General features: G+C 38.3%; 1 protein-coding gene across 2 annotated transcripts in view; it reads right to left on the reverse strand.

The window, feature by feature from the left end:
* KIAA0586 (KIAA0586 ortholog) overlaps positions 1 to 21,126 on the reverse strand; it is an 84,251-nt gene that overhangs the window by 14,032 nt on the left and 49,093 nt on the right. Inside the window, exons 28-29 of one of the 2 annotated variants that reach the window (XM_074148495.1) lie at positions 18,566 to 18,705; positions 12,648 to 12,735 (exon numbers count right to left, since the gene is read on the reverse strand). In XM_074148495.1, coding sequence (XP_074004596.1) covers positions 12,648 to 12,735; positions 18,566 to 18,705 — 228 coding nt within the window. The remainder of the gene's footprint in view (positions 1 to 12,647; positions 12,736 to 18,565; positions 18,706 to 21,126) is intronic. The other variant, XM_074148496.1, reaches the window with a different exon arrangement.

Here is a 21,126-nt window from a genome sequence, read left to right on the forward strand (position 1 = left end):
ATACATATGTCCTGGATGCCTTAAGAAATCACATCATCCTGGGACCCACCAGCTTTAGCACATCTCCACAGATCCTTTGAGCTTCACTGCTTCTGGAGACTGCTTGATGGCTTGGTCACCGTTTTTTGAGCTAGCAGTGTCACATGATGTAAATATCTCCTAAACACATCACCCAGACCTAGATGGGTACACATGAAGTTCACTCTTCTTTATAAGCGCTTCACTTTCCATGGAAACTTGCAAAAAGTAGTGGGATTAAAGAGCTGAATGTATGGCTTTTGTTTAACAGCCCGCACTGGACAGACAGAAGAAGGAAGTTTGTTCTTAAAGACAGAAAAAAGACCTATTAATTTAATGAAGTATAGAGTCAGGCCCTAATTGTCACCTTAAGTGGTTCTAGCTTTTACCTGCTGGGGTGCTCAAACAAAGAAGAAAAGAAAAAAAGACTAAAATGCAGCCTTGGCTGCATTCAGAACAACCACCTCATATTGTAGGTAGAAAACTATGGTTTTTACTGCAGTGTCCTGCTGTAAGCCCAGAGCCAACACTCCAACAAAGACATTGTGTGCTGAGCTCTGTCTGAGCTCAAACATCTCTCCAGCTTATTTCCAAATGTGCAGCCAAATTCTTGAAACCTCTGATGACGGGGTGGGTTGTCACATCGTAGCAGATGTGCAGCCTGCAGTGCTGCTATTATTCATTTTTCACATCATATATATTGAGGTCAGAACACATTTTTTACATACAGCTGAAATTGTGTGTTGAGTCTCTTTGTTAGGCCGTGTCTAGAAGATTACAAATCTTAGGAAAAGAACAGCCTTTATCAAGCCTTAACCTCAGAGATACTGGCTGCTGTAGCTTTGCATTTAAAAGCAAGTGAGAGAGGAGCAAAAATGTCTTTAAATCCCAGGTCTGTCTGTAGAGTGAAGGCCCAAATGCTCTTATAAAAATGGTTTTCGACATCATTTGTCAGAGAACACCTCCACACAGGACAGCATGTAAAGGCCAGCTGGAGCACGGGGAGGCACAGTCGCCCAGCCTCCAGTAAAGTGAGGGCTCCAGCAGGAAACTGCTCCCCCTCTCTTTGCTTTTCTTTCTTAATGAGGAAGGAAGCTTCATCTTCAGAAACAAGCATTCCGTGTGTAATCTCCCCACTTGCCTGTCTCTAGGAGCGGGTGAATTACTGAAATAAGCTACGTGCACTTTTAAGAAGTTAATCATGTATTTATATAACTCAAACTGGTAAATATTTCCCATTTATAATTTTGATTTATGTAACAGGGTACAATAGCAGCTGTTAAGTAAATAAAACAACTTTCTCAAGATCTGTAATTATGGTTTTACGATTATAAAAACAAACTAAAAAAACACAGAAATTAAGCAACTGCCAACAAATTCCATGCTTTTTAATTCTACTGGTCTGACAAGGACAGAAATTGCAGCCGTTAAACTGTCTTTAAACAAACACAGCTCTTTCCAAGTCTTGCAATATGTACAGTGCATAACACAAAGCCACAATATGCAACCCTGAGATTATTACTTTACTGTAACAACCTCAGTTTGGATGAGGTGTGCAAGTTGACCTTGTATTAAGTCTAACCGATTGCATAGTTTGGACCCAAAACATAAAAGTAATTTTATCAGACCTAGAAAATGCGAGATACACATTGTCATTGCTCACATAGGGTTGATGAGTTCTTATTTTGTACTAAAACTACATACCTATCTGAATATAAAAAAAGAAAGACTTAACAAAAGTCAAAGTTGTGCCATACACAAAAAGAAACAGTTAACTCCCTACAGACAAGTACTGGGGAAAAAAATGCATTTTACAGAATTGCTACATATTTTGTATCATACTCAACAACTTTCACTCAGGTTGTTTAGAACTGTGCTTAAAAACAGTTCTTCCTTCTTTAAAAACAAAATGTAAGTTTTAGATTAGAGAAGAATGACAACATATACAAAGGTTCTAAATCTAAATTAAGTTTTTCTAGGTGTAGGGTTTTTTTTTTCCTGAGCAACAGCATTCATGATAAAAAAAACAGAAGACAGTAGTCCACAGACAAAATTTAACCCATCTCCATCATTTACTACTGTTCCTTGCAAATGTAGTCACCAAAAGCACATTTGCAACTGGTATTTCAAAGATGAGGATTTGTTGCATTTTACTTTCAAAATTAGTCTTATGGAAGATGAAATGTGTTTTAACCAAGTTTTACATTTGCACGTTATTCAACACCATTGCGAAATGTAGTCACATATGCAACCTCAGCAGTGAGCAAACGGGTCACGCATGACAACTTTAATCTGCACTTACCAGTTCTTACCCTATTTTTAAGAAGAAAGCTACTTTGGCAGACTTAATTTCTCAAAATCAGCATGTTATCAAAGAGTAGCATTACCATTATTTATATAGTATTCTTCATTTGGAAGACACCCTAGATAACATTTATTCCATGCTGTTGCCTTATTTGAAAGTTTCCTGAGCTCCTAGTCTTAAGAAATTAATCACATGGTCGCTGGAAACACATACTTATATTTAATTATAGCCAGTCTTTGTATCACTGTATTGAGAAGCGGGTGCTGGAAAAACCTAGTGTCTCTTCAGTGCATAGAGTAGAAAGTCTGTTTACTCCTAAAGTATCTAGAAAAATAAGCAAATAAAATACTTAGGTAACTACACTGTTCAATGCTGAAAACTGCCAATAAGTCAAGCTCTCTCATAATATAATTAGCAGTAAAATTTTAAAAATAACATTACAATTTGACTGTGGACACCAATCATCTAAATATCTGTCTTCATTGACTAGTTAGGTTTTATTAATAACCTTACAACTATGCCTCGTCTCTGCTAGCAGTGCAAAAATTTACAAAGCATAAAAAAGTTTAATGGCTGAGAACGACAGCTTTTGTAAATCACCCATCCCCTATACAAAAAAGGTTTTGGGGGCAGACAGTCGGAATCTGCGGATTATTCATCACTCACATTAAGCCACCTCCACTTGGCATATATGCTCCTGTCCCTACTCAGCCACTCCCCACGCAAACAGCTAGCTCCTTCCAATTTTTATGTAGTGCTTTAAGGAGCCGAATTGAGAGCTCTTAACAAGAGGTAAAGCTGAAGGGAGTACAACTGCCTCTGCCCAAGGATCACCAAAACCAACACATGGGGAAAGCAGAAGCTGTTCGTGTTGCTTTCAGACACACACAAGCTGCTGAATTATTAAGGGCAACATCTGCTTTCCCTGCCAACCAGAAAAATAAAACAAACACGGCACATACCAAAGACAGGAAGCCTACATTTCTCATACCACAGTACTGTATATGTTTCTCCAAGTTGAAATACATGTTTGTAGTACTCCTTGTCTTCACCTGTCACCATACAGTGTGCTGCCAGCACCCAAACGCATTAAGACTTCCTGGTCTGATACTGGTGGCTTTTATAAAAGAAACACAGCTTTCACAATAAAAAAGAAATGTTAGATAAGAGCCCTACTTGAATGACTGTTAATCCAAGGAAGGATGATCATCCTAAAAGATCCTGTAGTCCATCTGCCAAGTGAACGGACACAGAGTCAGTAGTAGGTCTACCTAAGACAGCTGGAGCGGTTCCTGATCCCAGCTTAGCTGGCACCGATGTACCAGGCTGAAAGCGATAGTGACTGCAGAGTGGAAATACATCGTGTTCAGGAAATCGTCTTTGCAGGCCATAATCTCTGGCAGAGACTGTACCATACTCCTGGAGGTAGTAACTCCAAGTAAATGGTCTGCTGAATAAGGAAACGATAAAGTTATTTCTCACAAAACATCTTGTTATAGTGACATACTGAGGCACACCATTTAGAACAACTAGGAATCTCTATTTAAATTCATTTGCCATCACTGCTAACGAAGAGGCATGCGAATTAAAGTAGTACAAGACCATAAAAATCTAATGCCTCTTTACGTTGTGACAGAAGATGATGTGCAAAGGGATTTCAGACTCAATTATATGTATGTAAATGAGTAGCAGGTTCAGAAGAGACTACTCTGATCATTTTCCATGATCTACCACAACACACAGGCCACAGAAGAGCTAAGACCACTCACTTTCTAGATGCACATCAGTTCTTTCTTATTAGACCATGGGCTCATGGCTGTGGAACCACTAATTTGTGAGAAACATCTCCCTCCAGAGAAGAACTAACTTGAAACAGCCCTTGGGCTGATGTAAGCATTAAGTACATGGGGAGTCTCTGTCCTTAGGTGGCTTGCCCAAGCCTATTAATTTTGTGTGTGTCCCTTTCATTTGCATGAAAGGGTAAAGCAGGTCAGCCTAGTCAGCTTGCTACCATCTGCTTTTATTCAGAGTTACTATAGATCAGTGCCAGTAGGATCAGTGCCCATTTAGGGGATTTATTGTGGGTTATTTTTTACTCTTTACAATGAAGGCAACAGCAATTACTGTAAGTTTGTAAAAGTGCATACAAATCATAATACACAATACAAAGCTGCTTCAGTCAGATCCTACCATGTTTACGAATCCTACACAGGCTGTGAGAAAGACTGCTTTGGCACAACAATTGTGCCAAACTGGTGAGGAACATGTTAGCATCCAGGAGATATGAGACTGTATTCAATACTTGCTACCAAGAGCATTCTGTACTTGCAATGCACAGCAACTCCCGCTGATTCAGCACCATATGAGAATCTTACACACATGAAAAAGCACCACATTCATGCCTGGACCCTAGACGGACTCACAATAGATGGATTTATACAACTGCAAACTGGAATAAGTGAAAGATCAAAGATAGACTGCCAAAGTGGAAACAGCAATTTAGGGCTCTCAGCTAGTACATTCCAACTCTTAATAGTGGATATGTAGCAGCAAGAGATACTCTCCTCTTAATGAGGAGAATTAGAATTCTAATAAGCTTAGAATATGCCTGGCCACTAGAGACACAAGCTACAAAAAACCCCACAACCCCCAAACCAACCAAACCCTCCCCCCTGTCCCAAACCTGCAAAAAAGCAAAAAAATGGAAAAACATGGAGAAATATGGAGTGTAGAAAGGCTCTGCAGAGGGATCTGGATCAATAGGCTGAGGCCAATTATATGAGGTTCAACAAGGCCAAGTGCCGGGTCCTGCACTTGGGTCAACATCAAACCCGTGGATGCTACAGGCTTGGGGAAGAGTGGCTGGAGCTGCCTGGCAGAAAAGGACCCGGGGGTGTTGGTCAACAGCCAGCTGAATATGAGCCAACAGTGTGCCCAGGTGGCCAAGATGATCAACAGCACACTGCCTTGTATCAGAAACAGTGTGGCCAGCAGGACTAAGGAACTGATCGTCACCCTCTACTCAGCACTGGTGAGGCCCCACCTCAAATACTGTGTTCAGTTTTGGACCCCTCACTGTAAGACAGACATTGAGGTGCTGCAGCGTGTCCAAAGCACGGCAATGAAGCTGGTGAAGGGTCTCAAGAATAAGTCTTACGCTTAAGGCCCAGCTGAGGGAGCTGGGGATGTTCAGCCTGGAGAAAAGGAGACTGAGGGTTATCGCTCTATATGACTACCTGAAAGGAGGTTGTAGTGAGGTGTGGGTCAGTCTCTTCTCTCAAGTAATAGGCGATAGGACAAGAGGAAACAGCCTCAAGTTGTACCACGGGCAGTTTAGATTGGACATTAGGAAAAATTTCTTCACCAAAAGGGCTGTCAAGCATTGGAACAGGCTGCCCAGGGCAGTGGTGGAGTTACCATCCCTGAAGGTATTTAAAAGATGTGTAGACGTGGCACTTAGAATCATAAAATGGGGACATGGTTTAGTGGTGGAGTTGGCAGTAGGTTTACAGTCGGACTCAATGATCTTAAGGGTCTTTTCCAACCTAAATGATTCTATGATTCTATGAAATCTGCATTGTAGGGATGATGCAGTGGTGCAGCATGCAGCTTAGCAGAACTGGCACTCTGGACTGCTTCAGTTCTGGGCAGGTAGTCACAATTGTTTGAAAAGCAAATGCAATTATGAATCTAATTTTTTTAAAGAAATTCTAATAAACCTAGAAGTAAACTCTTTACATTATTAAGATATATTTAAGAACAGAAGTTCCTCAGCGGCCCTTTGTGCTTGTGTGATGCGATACAGACAGCTGATGCTCAGCAGGCACCCATCCTGCGTACCATATTTTTGAGGCAAAAAGGACATACAAACTCCGGAACGTACACTGGATGATTTATGCAGCGGTACCATAGGGCAGGTTCAACTTACCAGTATGAAAAAGGGACTGGTCCCTCATTATTTGCACATTACAACCCCCATGTATGAGTGAAATACCAGGCTTAATTTTGTCATTGCCCTAAACTTTAGTTTATGATATATAAAATGCACTTTGAGGGATGACATAGGTCACTGGATTAGATCACTTGCAATCCTTTCAAATCTAGGCTTGAAGAGGGAAGCAGATAAGATTTCTGGATATTTACCTGGAGCCCCAGTAAATCTGAAAAAAGACAAATAAAAATCCAAGTATTTGACAATCTCTATAGGAAGTAATCCTTTAACTAGTGATCATGACAGTTTGAGTAAGTTTTTCTTTCCCTTTCCACAGAAAAAAACCCAACTGGTGCTGGAATTTCAGTGAAAATCCCTGCTGCTGTGTACAGGCCATAGGAGGGACTTGGTACAGGAATACACCCTGAACTTCGGCAAAGCAAGTGTACCTGAAATGCAAAAGATCTGATCAAAAAGGAGAAAGGAGCAACTAGAACTGCTTTCACCTGCTTAAGTAATAGGGCTATCTTGAAGATATACAAAGCTGTGCAGATTTCATGCTAGGTGTAAAGCATCACCTGTGTAGGCACCAAGAGAAGACCAAAACAGGAAGTTTCCTGCCTTTGCACGTACCTCCTGTGGAAAAAGGCTCAGCACAAGGTCAGAGAAATGTCTTAACAATACTGCAGCAGTGACGGCGCTGTATCCTTCTGTGCCATTTAAGGAGGCATGCAGTAAGAAAAGAACTAACTCTCAGCCTCTTAGAAGTTGAAGAAAATTGCCAAATGAACAAAAACCTAATGCACGTAGATCTGTAAAAAAAGGGCCAGGTGATACGTGGTGTGGAACTGGACTCCAGAGGAGAATGATTTTTGCCTGAGCATGCCAGTTAGTAGGAAATCCTCAGACTTCAAGGCAATATGGGCTGACTAGGTACAGTCTTCTTTAAGTATAAACTGGGGATTTTTTTGGTTTTTCATTTCTTCATCTGATTACTTGGATTTCAATTAATTTAGATGCCTCAAAAAACCAAATTACATTCTAGGAGTCTAAAAAACATACCAGGGAGATTTGTGCTTCACCAGCTAGCAGGTTGTTGTTCATGCCTTTTGCACAAATAAGTGGGGGGAAGAAACGACAGGTCTAGGAGAGGTTCATTTCCCAGAAAGAGATCTCTTGGGAACGGGTGCAAGGGTGTGCACAGCCACATGAAACCCACAGCAGTTCTTGGTGCTTGGTTTCCCAGGACCCTAACTTGAAGCAGAAGAACACACAGCAGAAGGACATCATTGTCTACAATAACAATGCTACACAAAACTTTCCCGTAAGCTGTTAAAAATCAAACTTCTGTTTTAACATTTTATCTGAAAAATATCTGAAGTAACTCAGTGGGAAAAGAAGCAACCATAGATATAAATGGCACTTCTTAACAGACATACAGTAATATTTACAAAAGCCAAGAAATTCAAAACTCCTGTTCCAAACGTATGGTAACACAGCTAAATATTGACTGACTGTAATTCAAACTAGAAACTCTCAACTGTAGCTACGGAGGATTTTATGCATGGATAATATACAAAATGCATTATTACTCAGATGCATGTACCCTCGTGCATGGGCTGGCATGTAACTGCTATGGTGACAGGTGCAGGAAAAGCAAACGAAAACTCTTTGACAACTGGTGTTCTAAACCACTTGGAGCACCTAAAAGCTAATGACTACTTACAGAAGAGAGAGTGTTTCTGTGGCAAATGCAGCTTTGCATTTCCTGACTTGCCCGAACGTAAAATATATTAACTGAATTATGTCAATGAGCCATCCGACAGCACGGGGAGGTAACTGTACAGGAAAACCAGACTCAAAATACACCAGAAATAAGAGCTCTGAAGAAAAACTGAAAAACTTATATAAACCTCTAACAGGACATTTACTTTAAAATACCATAATTATAGCTAATTGATATCATTACTAAAATTTCCAAGATATTTTCTTAGAAATTAGTCAAATTCAAGGACCAATGTAGGCTACGCAAACTATTCCTACCTCTCAGGCTGTGGTGGCACTATCTGCAGTGTGAAACAATAGCTCCAGTTTGCTTCACTAGCTGCTATTTTCAGGGCGGTATGAACAGTCTTTAGCAAAAGCCCATAGTAAAATTCAGTCCAAAAAAAGAAATAGGAGGATATTAAGGAGAAAGTAAGCTTTCAGTAGAATAGTTGTTAAGAGTTTGACCAAAACAGTTCCAGTTCCAAGAAAAAAGACCTTCAACCTTATCCTAATCTTCTTCCTTCCTTGAAGCATCTGTTAAGAGATTTGCCTCGTGCCACAATAGCTTTAATTGAAAATAATCCAAAATCTAATTCAGAGCAATGGCTGGCTGAAGAAAAGCAGCAAAGAAGTATTCAACTATATCCATATTTTCAATATTACAGTTTTTAATATGGCATAGTGTCAATGTTAACACAGAACTAGCCTGTTTTCAGTACCGAACAGGGACTCTGGAAGCTTTATGTTTTATACAGCTTGTTTTAAGGGCTTCTTGCCCTCTTATTCATTTATTGCACAGATCATCTCCTCCCACAAGAATATCTCTGTGGCAACAAAGCCAATTGCTTAGTGCCGCAATGTTGCTTTCCCATGTACTTATGGCTGCCTGAATACAATTCACTAGCTGGAGATAAAAAGGAATTACTATCATGAAGTTGTGTTCTTTAGGTCACATTTTGTGAGTCTTTGCTGTAGAAAAATAATTAAGTGAAAATACATCTACCTCCTGGTTCTGAGCTGCTTATATTAAAGTTTAAAAATGCTCTGCAGTCAAGCATTGCCACCTGTTCTTTCATTTTAATTCAAAAATTTTGAATCATGTTAATGTAAGCCTGAAAATGCTTGTATTCTGGAAATATGTGCATTCACCAACCACAACAATTATTATCATATTAAATTTATGAAGATATATGAAAGAATGGTACAAAGATTAAAGAGTATTATAAAGCCAAAAATATATATGCATGCATATTATACACTAAAAATATATGTTTTCAAACCACTGTCTCCACTATGTCTAGAGAAGGCACACACTTCAATTAATAATACATTCAAGCTTTATTTTCAGTTGTAACTTTCAGAAGACATTACCCTTTCAGGCATGATATTGTAACAATCCTACCGAACTTCAACTTTCATTAGAAGACATCAATCAACTTTCTTTTAGTAAAAACACATGTTCACTGTAGACCACAAAAATTTTTTCAACAACAAAAGAAAGCTCTATCATATATATATTTATGACCATAGACAGAAGATGAATCAAATCTTGTCATGTATTTATCAATTCAACAAAAAAAGGCTTTTTTAACATCCAAGTCTAAGTCCAAAACAGTTTTCCTTTTCTCTCAACATCCTGAATTCACACTTCATTTTAGAGCTACAGATTTTCTAAGTTCTAATACCAACACAACCACTTACCCTTTAAACTCTGAAAAAAATACCTAAATGGTCCTGCCTCTGAAACGCTTCTCCATTTTCAGGCAAATTCACATTGTCCCTTGCTGTCTCGGTAAAGGCAACTGTTTGACATAAAGTTTTTATAAACAGGGTACTTTGAATTTATAGTAACAGATGTGCTCAATTTTAAAATGTTGTATTTACTTAAACCCATGTATACTTATCATGTTACAAGTTTTCATTTTTCTTTCAAATGATTCTTATTAATTCTTACCCTCAACTTTTTGACCGATTAAGTTTGCAGTAGTGAAGCTTACAGAGACAAGACCTTGTGGTTAAAACTGACAGACAGTTGTTTCCATTTGCAAATCCTCTAGATTTTTATTAGGTCATTAAATATGTATACTTTGAATGAGACTTAAATTATCCTGGTATATAAATTGTAATTTTTTTTCTCATCTCAAAGAAAATTGACTACTGCCATCTTGTGGTCAAATATTTTCATCTGACACACAGACACAACTGGACTGTGCCCAAACCTTGTATTGCAGTATGGGTAATTTTTTAAATTTTTAAGATAAATATTCCAGAAAACAAGAGATTTGATAAAAAAATTTTACTCCATATCCAGCCCTCTCTAACACCTCACTCAATCGTAGAGGCTGGAAGTGCTGTTTTGTTAACAATTTAAAAAAACCTTGTGGTGTAAAAGCATGAAGTACAGTGTTAAGAAGATATCCCCCTTTCTGCCTTCTCTCTGATGCTTAATATGAAGTGTTGAAGGAGAAGAAGAAAACAAAGATTCCTACATCCACTATTAAGGAAAACTGCTTTTAAAGTTGGGAATGAGTTGATCCTGCAAGGCACATAATTTCTTTTTGGCGATTTAGAGGTCATACTCAAGTTGAGTATTCACTTTCCTTAGGCAATTTGGAATTTCTGAACACCAAGAGGAAAAAATACTGTTCTTCCTATTAGAAAAAAATCATTGCAATATTTTCCACCAATGTTAAATAAGAGAGTTAACCCCCATTTTTTCAATAAATTCTTTATTTACCCACTTTAAAAACACATTTTGATAATTGTCCCTACAACAAAGCATATACATGCACTACAGTGTGCTACTTCAATTTTGTAAGCTTTTCCACTAATTGTCCATAGGAGCTAAATTTTAAATTATTCATCATTTTCTTCATATGTTAACCACAGTTATGAAATTAGGTCCCACGACCAGTAACATTGGCCTAGAGCTTTTCTTACCACTATAAATAGTTGAAGCAAAATAAGTCCATCAGAATTTTATTTTTTTTTAAAACATCTAATCAAATTATATGTAAGAAATTCAAAGAATTATTTTTAAAAGGGCTTGAAGGAAGAATTTGTCTATACTAGGGTGGAGCAATTATAATTGCATATGTTGTAGACATGCAGGCTTTTAGATTCCTTTTCTTATCATGTAAGATTAAAACTGCTTCATATCTCACTTTACCACCTCCACAAACTTATTATCTACTAAAACAGTTAAATATGGCAGCAATATGCACAGTTTATGTTATTCCAACACTGAATGAACAACAATAAACAAAATATATTCTCTCCCTCTCATGCAATATCCTTAACACTTTTAACAAACAATGTTAAGTAATCTCCAAAAATAGCATGGTTATGCATAAATAATACATTGTGTCCTTCACAAAAGAAAATCATTACCTGTCACACACTAGTTTGAGGGCCATCACAAACCAGGCCATTTAACATTTAAAAGCTCTAATTTTTTTTCCACATTTCATAGAATCATAGAATGGTTTGGGTTGGAAAGGACCACAGAGATCATAGAATTCCAATCCCCCTGCCACGGGCAGGGACACCTCCCATCAGACCAGGTTGCTCAAAGCCCAGTCCAACCTGGCCTTGAACACCTCCAGGGATGGGGCAGCCACAGCTTCTCTGGGCAACCTGTTCCAGTGCCTCACCACCCTCACAGTCAAGAATTTCTTCCTACTATCTAATCTAAATCTACCCTCTTTCAGTTTAAAACTGTTACCCCTCATCCTATCGCTACATTCCATGATAAAGAGTCCCTCCCCATCTCCCCTGTAGCCCCCTTCAGGTACTGGAAGGCCAATATAAGGTCTCCCCAGAGCCTTTTCTTCTCCAGGCTGAACAACCCCAGCTCTCTCAGCCTGTCTTCATAGCAGAGGTGCTCCAGCCCTCTGAGCATCTTCATGGCCCTCCGCTAGACCTGTTCCAACAGGTCCATGTCCTTCCTGTGCTGAGGACTCGAAAGCTGGACACAGTACTCCAGGAGGGGTCTCAAGAGAACAGAGTAGAGGGGTAGAATCACCTCCCTTGACCTGCTGGCCACGCTGCTTTTGATACAGCCCAGGATCCGGTTGGCTTTCTGGGCTCAAGCGCACGTTCCCGGCTCATGTTGAGTTTCTCATCCACCAACACCCACAAGTCCTTCTCCTCAGGGCTACTCTCCAGCCGTTCTCCACCCAACCTGTTTTTGTGCCTGGGATCTGCATGATCTTAACTTTGTATTATCTTTCAGTTCTCCTCTAGTACCACTTTCATTTTCTCACATGTATGAACCACTGCCGTCTATCACATTATGAATACTTTGTCTGCTGAGCAGCATTCTATAAAGCAATTAAGATTCAGTTGACTATAATACGCACATTGCAATGCTCTTGGCAATTAAAAATGTAAATAAATATGTAATTGAAAGGATTCTGATGACTTACATACAGATACATTACCGATCCTTTCAGTGCACCCCAACAATATCTTAACTATGTACACAGATTTATACACGTGATATATAAATGTTTGGAAATTTTGGGAATTTGGTTGTAATGAAAACAAAACTTTAAAAAAATCAGTATACACCAACATGTAAAAGTTGACTGAAAGAACTATGTTTGCTTATTGACATTGATTTACCTTCTTGTTGCATCTCTTCAGACTTCCGTTTCACATTAATAACTCGGGGTCTCACAGTCTCAACTTGTACAGCTCCTTGGTTTTCCTCCTATATATCATACATTAAAATCATATTACAGATCTGACTTTTGATGTAAAAGCTCAGTAAAATTATGTGGAGCTTCAAGAAACATCCAAAGAGGTTTTTAAAGATTCATTAAAGGATATACACAAAAGGAAGTCTCCTTCCTTTTGACTTCAAAGGAATTCAGATCTGAATTAGCCTATTGCAATTCTATTTCCTCTAGACAAACATCCTGGGAGCAGGAGGTATGGCAAAGTGCCATTTAGACCCGAAGGCACACAAGACACTCAATTTCTAATCAAAGCATGTAGTAGAAAGAATGTAAGATTTCTCTGGCTTTCTTCAATACCTAGGATTTCTCCATAGCTATTATCCTCCTAAGTAAAAAGCAAAAAGAAAAATAAAAATTTCAGCATCCAGATTGGAAAATCCATGTCAAGTATAAAATTTATTTCCTTGACCATGTTTTTTAAAATCATTTTCTACTCTTCCTGAAATGCTCTTCAGGACCTAGGTCTGCAACAATGCCTATGGGAAAACAGCTTCTTGGAAGCAACAAACACTCTGCATGTTAAAAAGGGGGACATTGTATTTGTCAAATACGCTTGTTGTCTTATGTGTTAACCGGAACAAGAATTGTGGCCCAAGGACATTCCACTACATGTAGACAGGAAACTTGAAATGTGCAAAACACAGAGGCATGGAGACCTAGAAGACTTAAGCATTCTCTATAACAAATAAACTTGATTTCATTAGTTATTCTGTTGATTCTACAGATTAATATAAGATTTTTAATGATGACTCTTAAAGAAGGAGGAACATGAGAAAGATCATAAATGTTTGCATATCCCACAGCATTTGGAAGCTATGGACAGAATTGCTATATGACTTCCGTGAGAATTATATGCCCTGAGAAGCATGACACAAGTATTCTCTTGAAAACCTGATGACAAAGTACCAGTGGTACTTTGCTCAACAAAAGCTAAAAAGGAAGAAAAGTACACTTCAGTTCTGTGAGAGAAGCCGCAAGTGAAATAAGCAGCCAAAATATAAACAAAAATAAGAAAATTTTTACATCTGGCAAGCAATAAGCATGGTTCCAACTACACAACCAGGGCTTCCCATTTCTTTCAGCTAACAACCGGGAATCTCAACAGTAATGATATTGCTTGCCACATACTTAACAACCATTTAAGCCAGTGTCGCAAACATCAGAAGGAATAAAAAGATAAGCCATTCAGCCACTGTCTTTTCCTCAATGGTTGAACTCACCAGTGAACAAAGCGTAGAGAGGCCTACACTAACACATAGCATGTCATTTCTAACAGGTACCAACACAACCTCACCAGCACGGCAGTGAGCTTAAGCTGACAAAAGATGCATGCATCTGAGATCAAGCTAGCATCTTCACAAGGTGCTATGTGCATGGCTACACCAGTTAGGATTAGCACTAACTCGGGTACTTCTACACACCGTGATGTTGACCAACTCTCTTCATTTAAAACTGTCCTGGTTTGAGGTACAACAGAACCAATTTTCTGTTCAGTAATTTTACTTTTTAGCTGGGCTGCTTCTAACTAACTAACTAACTAACTAAACTCTGAAATTAACAGCATATTGTGCAGAAACTGTTCACTCTCACAGTGATAAGACCTGATTATACCAAGGAATGGCATGCAGAAAGGCTCTTGCTTATACTTATTGCTATAACAACTAAGGTCAGCTAACTTTGTTATTTGCCCCATTAGAGGGTCGGAAGCGGAAAAGCATGGAGAGGTCCCACCTGTGGGGAGGAGCAGACAGGACAGGTGACCCAAAACTGACCAACAGGGTATTCCATCCCATCTGCATCACGCTCAGTATAAAAGCTGAGGGATCAACGGGTCAACTCGCTTTCTTCAATGGCCAAGGTCTGAGGAGGACCCTGTCTGTTCGTCTGGCTTTGATCCCAATCCAAGCATTCCTGCCTCCAGATGCAGAATTCAGCTCTTGTCCGTCACTGAGTCCAGTCTGGGACTTTTCCCTGTGCCTGCTGGTGACATGATCGTCATCCTGGGAGCTTGATATGGTTTTTTTATCTACTGTATACCTTTTTTTTTTTCCTTTTTTTAAATTATTTTTCTTCCTATTATTAATTATTTCATTATTTTTTAATATTTTCATTAAAGTAGTTTAGTTCTTTTTCTAAACTCATAACTCTCTTTATGTCTTCCTCTCCTTTCTTTGAAGAGGGGGGAGGGAGGGGCCATCTGTCATTCTGATTGGCCAATACGGCCAAAACCATGACAGAAGCTGACAAGACAAGAAAGAGTTGAGATGGTTTTCTGAAACTGGGAAGGTCTCATGGAAATGTGATTGAAGGCCACTAATGTTACAGAACATTAAATGTAAGCAGCATAACAGTATGCTCAGGAGTCCATTCGAAGTGGTTTTTTTAATTTTGTTTTGGATTTTTAATAAGACAAACCAAAAAAAAACCAGTTTAAACTGAACAGAAGATTCATAACCTACAATTATGCATTCCTGGCAGATTAAAAAAACATGTCTTTTGAAACACTGAAAATGAAAGCTAATGAGAATACCAAAGTGACAAGCCCACTTAAAAAACGTTATTTGTATAAAAACATTCATACTTTCATAACATAACATACTTTCAAACATTCATAACATTCAAGTACGTTGTGAAAATATTTTGCAACCAACTGATTTTCTAACATTTTAACAATGCATTTGGGATTTCAAATTATTTAGATTTACCTTCTTTGAAATGTTTAGCCACACAAATATGACTTTCAGGGCTCATGTCCCTCCCATGATCAAAATGATTTATCTAGAATAGATAAAAAAAGCCCAGCTTTCTCCTAGTCATCTCTTGCTTTTATAGCTAAGAGTACAGGGGTAAAGTGGGCACAAATAACAGTTAATTCCTGTATTGTTGAACAAGAATGGACAGAAGGGGTCAAACGGGAGATCCATTCAGTCTGGCACTCAGTCTAACAGTGGCTAAAAGGATACATAAATCTCACAAAAATCCAATGCCAGAAATGGAGGAGCAGCCAAAGAATTTGGGTAGATAAGAAAATTCCTGTAAGACTTAGGCCATTTGTTTTCAAGTGAGTGACCACAGACTTCATTCTTCATGACTAAAAGAAAGCATTTGCTCCTGCCCTACATGAAAAGACAATGCTCTTTCTGTTGGTTCAGAATCTGATTCACACATCCATGCCAGGGAGCAAACAAGTGGTACGTATATTACAGCTCCATACGACTGGTCACAACCTCCCTGAAGTGAGGATCCTGTTCAGGCATATTACAGAAACCATCCAAGCTTTGCCATAACAAACCCTAACATCCAGGAGGATCATTCCCAGTTAAATCAGAACAAAGCTCTACCAAACCCAAGGCCCAGCTGGACACCATCTGAAATACAGTGTGTTTCTCCATCCTCTCAGCAAACACCATGAAAAGCCTAGTATTGCTCCTACATAGATTAGTCTTCTTGCTTTGTACATAGCCAATACAGTTTCATTTCAGGGAAGGCAAAACACTGCCTAGAGAGATGAAATACAAGATGTCAAACAACTGATGTGCGAGTCAGTGACTAACTTGGGTAGAAATCTTTTAAGAAGTTTTCAGTGATTATCGCCTTAAACATTACATAGAACAAATCCTTCTCAAAGCCTGAGTATCTCTTGCTCTCTTAGCTGATATTACCAGAAAATCTGTTTCCTACAGGCAGGTGACAAAACAGATCCAGCCATAGATCTGAACACAGATGCCATCCCTAATTGAAACTAGGGGAAAAGTTCAACATTGTTACATCATAGATAGATGCTGTCAAGACAAGCTTTCAAATCATCTGGTACAGGGATTTTTCTTTTCAGAGAAGGACGTACAGATCTAATAAAGGATCTTACAGAGCATGATTTTGCCCCATCCAAGACAGATGTTTACACGGGTTATCGCTTACAGGCATGGTCATGTCATAGAAAAGCTAAAAATTTAGCCCATGAGAAACAGTGATTCAGAGTCTTACATCAGGAACACTCACGTACAGGAAGAGATTATTTTGTTTGGAGGAAAAAAACAAAACAAACAAAACCGCACATACGAACTTCAGGGGTTTGGTTGGTTTGGAGGAAGGGTGAGTTTTATATGCGAGCAGACAAAAAAAACAACAAACCTACACTAAGGGTTCAGATGCAATAAAAAGTTTCTAAATATAAGATAATATGTAACTATCTGTATACTAAAGATAAGATAATACAGAATCATAGCACTGTCTAGGTTGGAAGGGCCCTTTAAGATCATCGAGTCCAACCATTAACTTAAAACTGCCAAAACCACCACTAAACCATGTCCCTAAGCGCCACATCTACCCGTCTTTTAAATACCTCCAGAGATGGCGATTCCACCACTTCCCTGGGCAGCCTGTTCCAATGTTTGATAACCCTTTTGGTGAAGAAATTTTTCCTAATATCCATCCTAAACCTCTCATGGCGCAACTTGGGGTCATTTCCTCTTGTCCTATCACTTGTTAGTTGAGAGAAGAGACCAACTCTCACTTCTCTACAGCCTCTTTTCAGGTAACTGTATAACAATCTGTATTTTCTATGAAAGACACTATGTCAGATCACCTTACATTTCTTGCATAGGTAAGCCTATGTACATGTGTAATCTTACATATGGTACATTATCATTTGCCTGTACCCAGGCAAATAAAAAAAACAATCATAACCACATCAGCTAATTCTCTAGAGCATGAGATGCAGGTACCACTGGGTTCTGTATCACAGCTAATGGTGGTAAAAGAAGGAAGTATGTTTTACCCTCTACTCCTTTAACTTTTGGCTAGTGAAACGCTAACAAGGATATGAGCTTCACCCAAACAGACACAGTGGTTTAACAGAATCTAGTCTTGCCTGTAAACAATCATTCCAAGAAATAGTATGTTCTGGTAATCTCAAAGTGAAAAGAGGTATAAATCACTTCAGATGACGTATTTATGCACTGCTCAGACACTAATAGCACAATACACTTCAGGGCTCAAAAACATAAAACCAAAGACAGATAATATAAAATACTTTAGGTTATTTTTAATAAAGAACATCAGGGAAGAACAGAATGCATCCATGAACGAAGCAATCATGGTTATAACTTTCAGTATAATATTACTTTCAAACACACTGTGAAGCTTAACACATTAAAGAGCAAACTACCACCTCATTTTTAGCTTTTGCCACCTGCTGTTTGAATTTATCTTTAGGTAGTGAGTAAACCATCATCTCTAAGTAACAGCACATACTATTAAGCAGCAACAGATTAACTCTATAGGTTTCAAGCAGAGATCAGTAGGATCTTCCTCTGCCTTCAAACATTCTGTGGTACATCATCATTACTGCCTTTTCAACCCCACCCCACGAGGGCAACTGAAGCTCCTGAAATTTTGAATCAGTGGGTTACAACTGGTGAGGCCAAATCTCTCTTTTTGCTTCCTCTCCCATATATCTATCATGTTATTCTGTATTTGAAGCACTGTGCCCCTAAAACATTGGAATGCCCCATCTATACTGAGTATAAATAGTATTAGATCCCGTGAGATGAGTGAATGTGTGAGGAAGTGCAGAAAAGGTAAAAGAGAAGCTCTGAGCCTAACAGAAAAGACTGTAAGGATTCCATCACAGAAAAACCAATAATTTTTATTACATACATGTATTTTTTACTTCAGTTTCTCAGCTGAATGTGTCACTTTAAATGCGCTACTTCTGTGATGTCAGTCAGCATAGCAAAACAGGAAAATTTATTTTCCTAGGTTTCAGTTTGCACAGTCACAGAAAAGATCCTTTGAATTTACCTGGGACAGATCCTCCAAGAGAGATGTCACTCTGCAGTTTAGTTGCGCTGTTTGCAGAACAGGATCTGAAACTGGTTGCGATTCCAGTTCAGCCATAAGCATTGGACCAAGACTTGTATCTGCATCTCCAAGAATTTCTGCTGAGAGATGAAAAACAAAGAGAAAAAAATTCCTTGATGAGACCGGGAATTTATTGCTCCAGCAACTCATGTGGCAGGATGTGAAGTCTTTCAGGATTCAACGATAGGACATGCAATGTTGAAGAGAATTATTTCCTCCTTACATGGCTTATTGTATATCCCTTAAATTGTTCATGTGGGGAAAAAAGAAATAAGAAATGCATGTCTGTGGAAACTGAAAAAAACAAATCAGTTTTGTCATCCATAGATTTCTAATGTGGCAAGCATTTATGATAGCTTCAGAGCTGTATCATTCATCATACCATTATATGCTTAATGAGCTTTATCACATGTACTGGAAAGAAATTGGAAAGGCTTCTTCATGAAAATGTTTCACTGTTGTGGGAATGAAAAGAAATCTGTATAGAGTCTTTTTTAAAGGGATAATTTACTATATAATCCAGCATTCATCATGCTTTTGCAGCCTGCAAGTGTGTAAAGCATCTTCATGAAAAATGTAGTCCTTCTGCTATCATACAGAGCCATAGGATGAATGACTAAATATGTCTAAATGACTATAATTATTGCTAAATTAACTATAATTATTGTCTACTTTAAGACTACATGTGCCACATTTCATTTGCATGTTGTTCTTTGTATCCATGACTTTAAGAACTGAAAACAGGATTCATAAATGAAAGATTGATCATCAGGATGCTGTTATATAGCTACATAAGCAACACCTTCTCCATCCTACAAATAGACATCTTGTCTTCATAATACAAATAAAAACTGGTTACAAAACTGAAGATACCCATAGACACACAATCCCCAGAATTCTTAGAAATATATCTGTCTGACTCATTCCGACAGAGAAACTGAGTATCCACTGCAAGGTTATATAGAGAGATATACACCCTGAAATATATGAATTTTTACACCCTTTAGTGTAACAATTATTTAATTTTACCCCCCCAAAATAATTCTCAATTAAAATGGTAGACCTGCATTGTAATTGTCGTGGCTATCAGTCCCTAGTCCTGACTCGCAACAGACTGAAGGACATGTGATCTCACATAGCAGCGGACAGATACAAAAGATTTGGAAGAAAAGTGGAAACAATCACAGATCATTTCACCCAGAACACATTGGTTTGCATTCAGTGTTGACTTAGCTATCAAAGGGAGCTAGAAACAAGATTTTCTGTTCCTCCCAGATACAAAAACACTCTTGTCTTGAAAGTAGATCCTAGTTTTTATACAATGTTCTTTCCTTAGCAATATCAATGAATACTGTGCTGTGTTCAGAGGCGGGGAAGGAGGGAAGTTAAGTTAAAAATTATCAGAATGCAACAGAAATCAGTCTGGGATTATTACAGATAATGTAAAAGCACAGGGCATTCCCCTATGGTAGTTCGTCCAGGGCATTTGCCTCCTCTAAAAAGATACTACAACAGAAACAATACTACAAGATTTAGAGAGATGACCATAAAAAATTACTAGAGAAAAACACTGCTTCTAAATTATCATCACATGCAGGAGCTGGTTTTGAAAAGTGTTAGATATTTACAGGACAAACTAAGGGCATCCCAAATTAAATTAAATAAATTTTAAAAATAAATATAGAGGGGTACAAACATGTTACGCCAGATACAGATATGGACAGTCTAGGTAAGAATGAAATATCCCTACTAGACGGGTTTTCTCATTAACGTGCATCTTCTAACTCTGTATGATCCTGAGCAACATTAGTCTTACCGCAGACTGATCTAGATCACTAATTTATTCCTACATCACAGTGTTCTTAACGCTGACTGTCCTCTAACAACACAGTGTTAAACAAGCAACTTGATGATATGCCTTATACCAGGGACCCTAATGTAACCAATTTCCAAACAACATTCAACAAACTACTTTCAAGTAAAAGTGTGGTAATATATAATGTACCAAAACATATTGTCAAGGCCAACAGTGGTATAGCTGGTCCAAAATGTTAGGTAACAGCTAGTTTAAAAAAATTAGTCTCTGTATAACCAGTTCACATGTGCATCAGTTCAAAACTAAGCAAATACTCTTCTTTGTCAGAGATTATTTTTGCCACACATTGAACACATTCAATTTCAGTCCACTTCCTATTGGTCAAGGGTTGATAATGTGAGATATGCTTCTCTTGTCAAATTCATAAATGTGAAAACTAGAAGGACAGAAAACCAGTTGTTTGATCACTTTAGTTCACACCAATTTTGGTGAATCTGTGCAACCGCATTTGTGTTGTACTAGCTTAATAATTATTTCAGTTTATTCATATTTGAAGCCACAGTCAATAAAAGGAAGAGTTTCTACATGCTCACAGCAGTTTAATTAAGCAAGTATAGAAGTACATTTTCAGATAACAATAGAGAAACTGGGATAAAAAGAGAAGGGAGAGGAACGATGGGCCATT

Source organism: Numenius arquata, chromosome 6, assembly GCF_964106895.1.
Source record: "Numenius arquata chromosome 6, bNumArq3.hap1.1, whole genome shotgun sequence".
Classification (NCBI taxonomy): Eukaryota; Metazoa; Chordata; class Aves; order Charadriiformes; family Scolopacidae; genus Numenius; species Numenius arquata.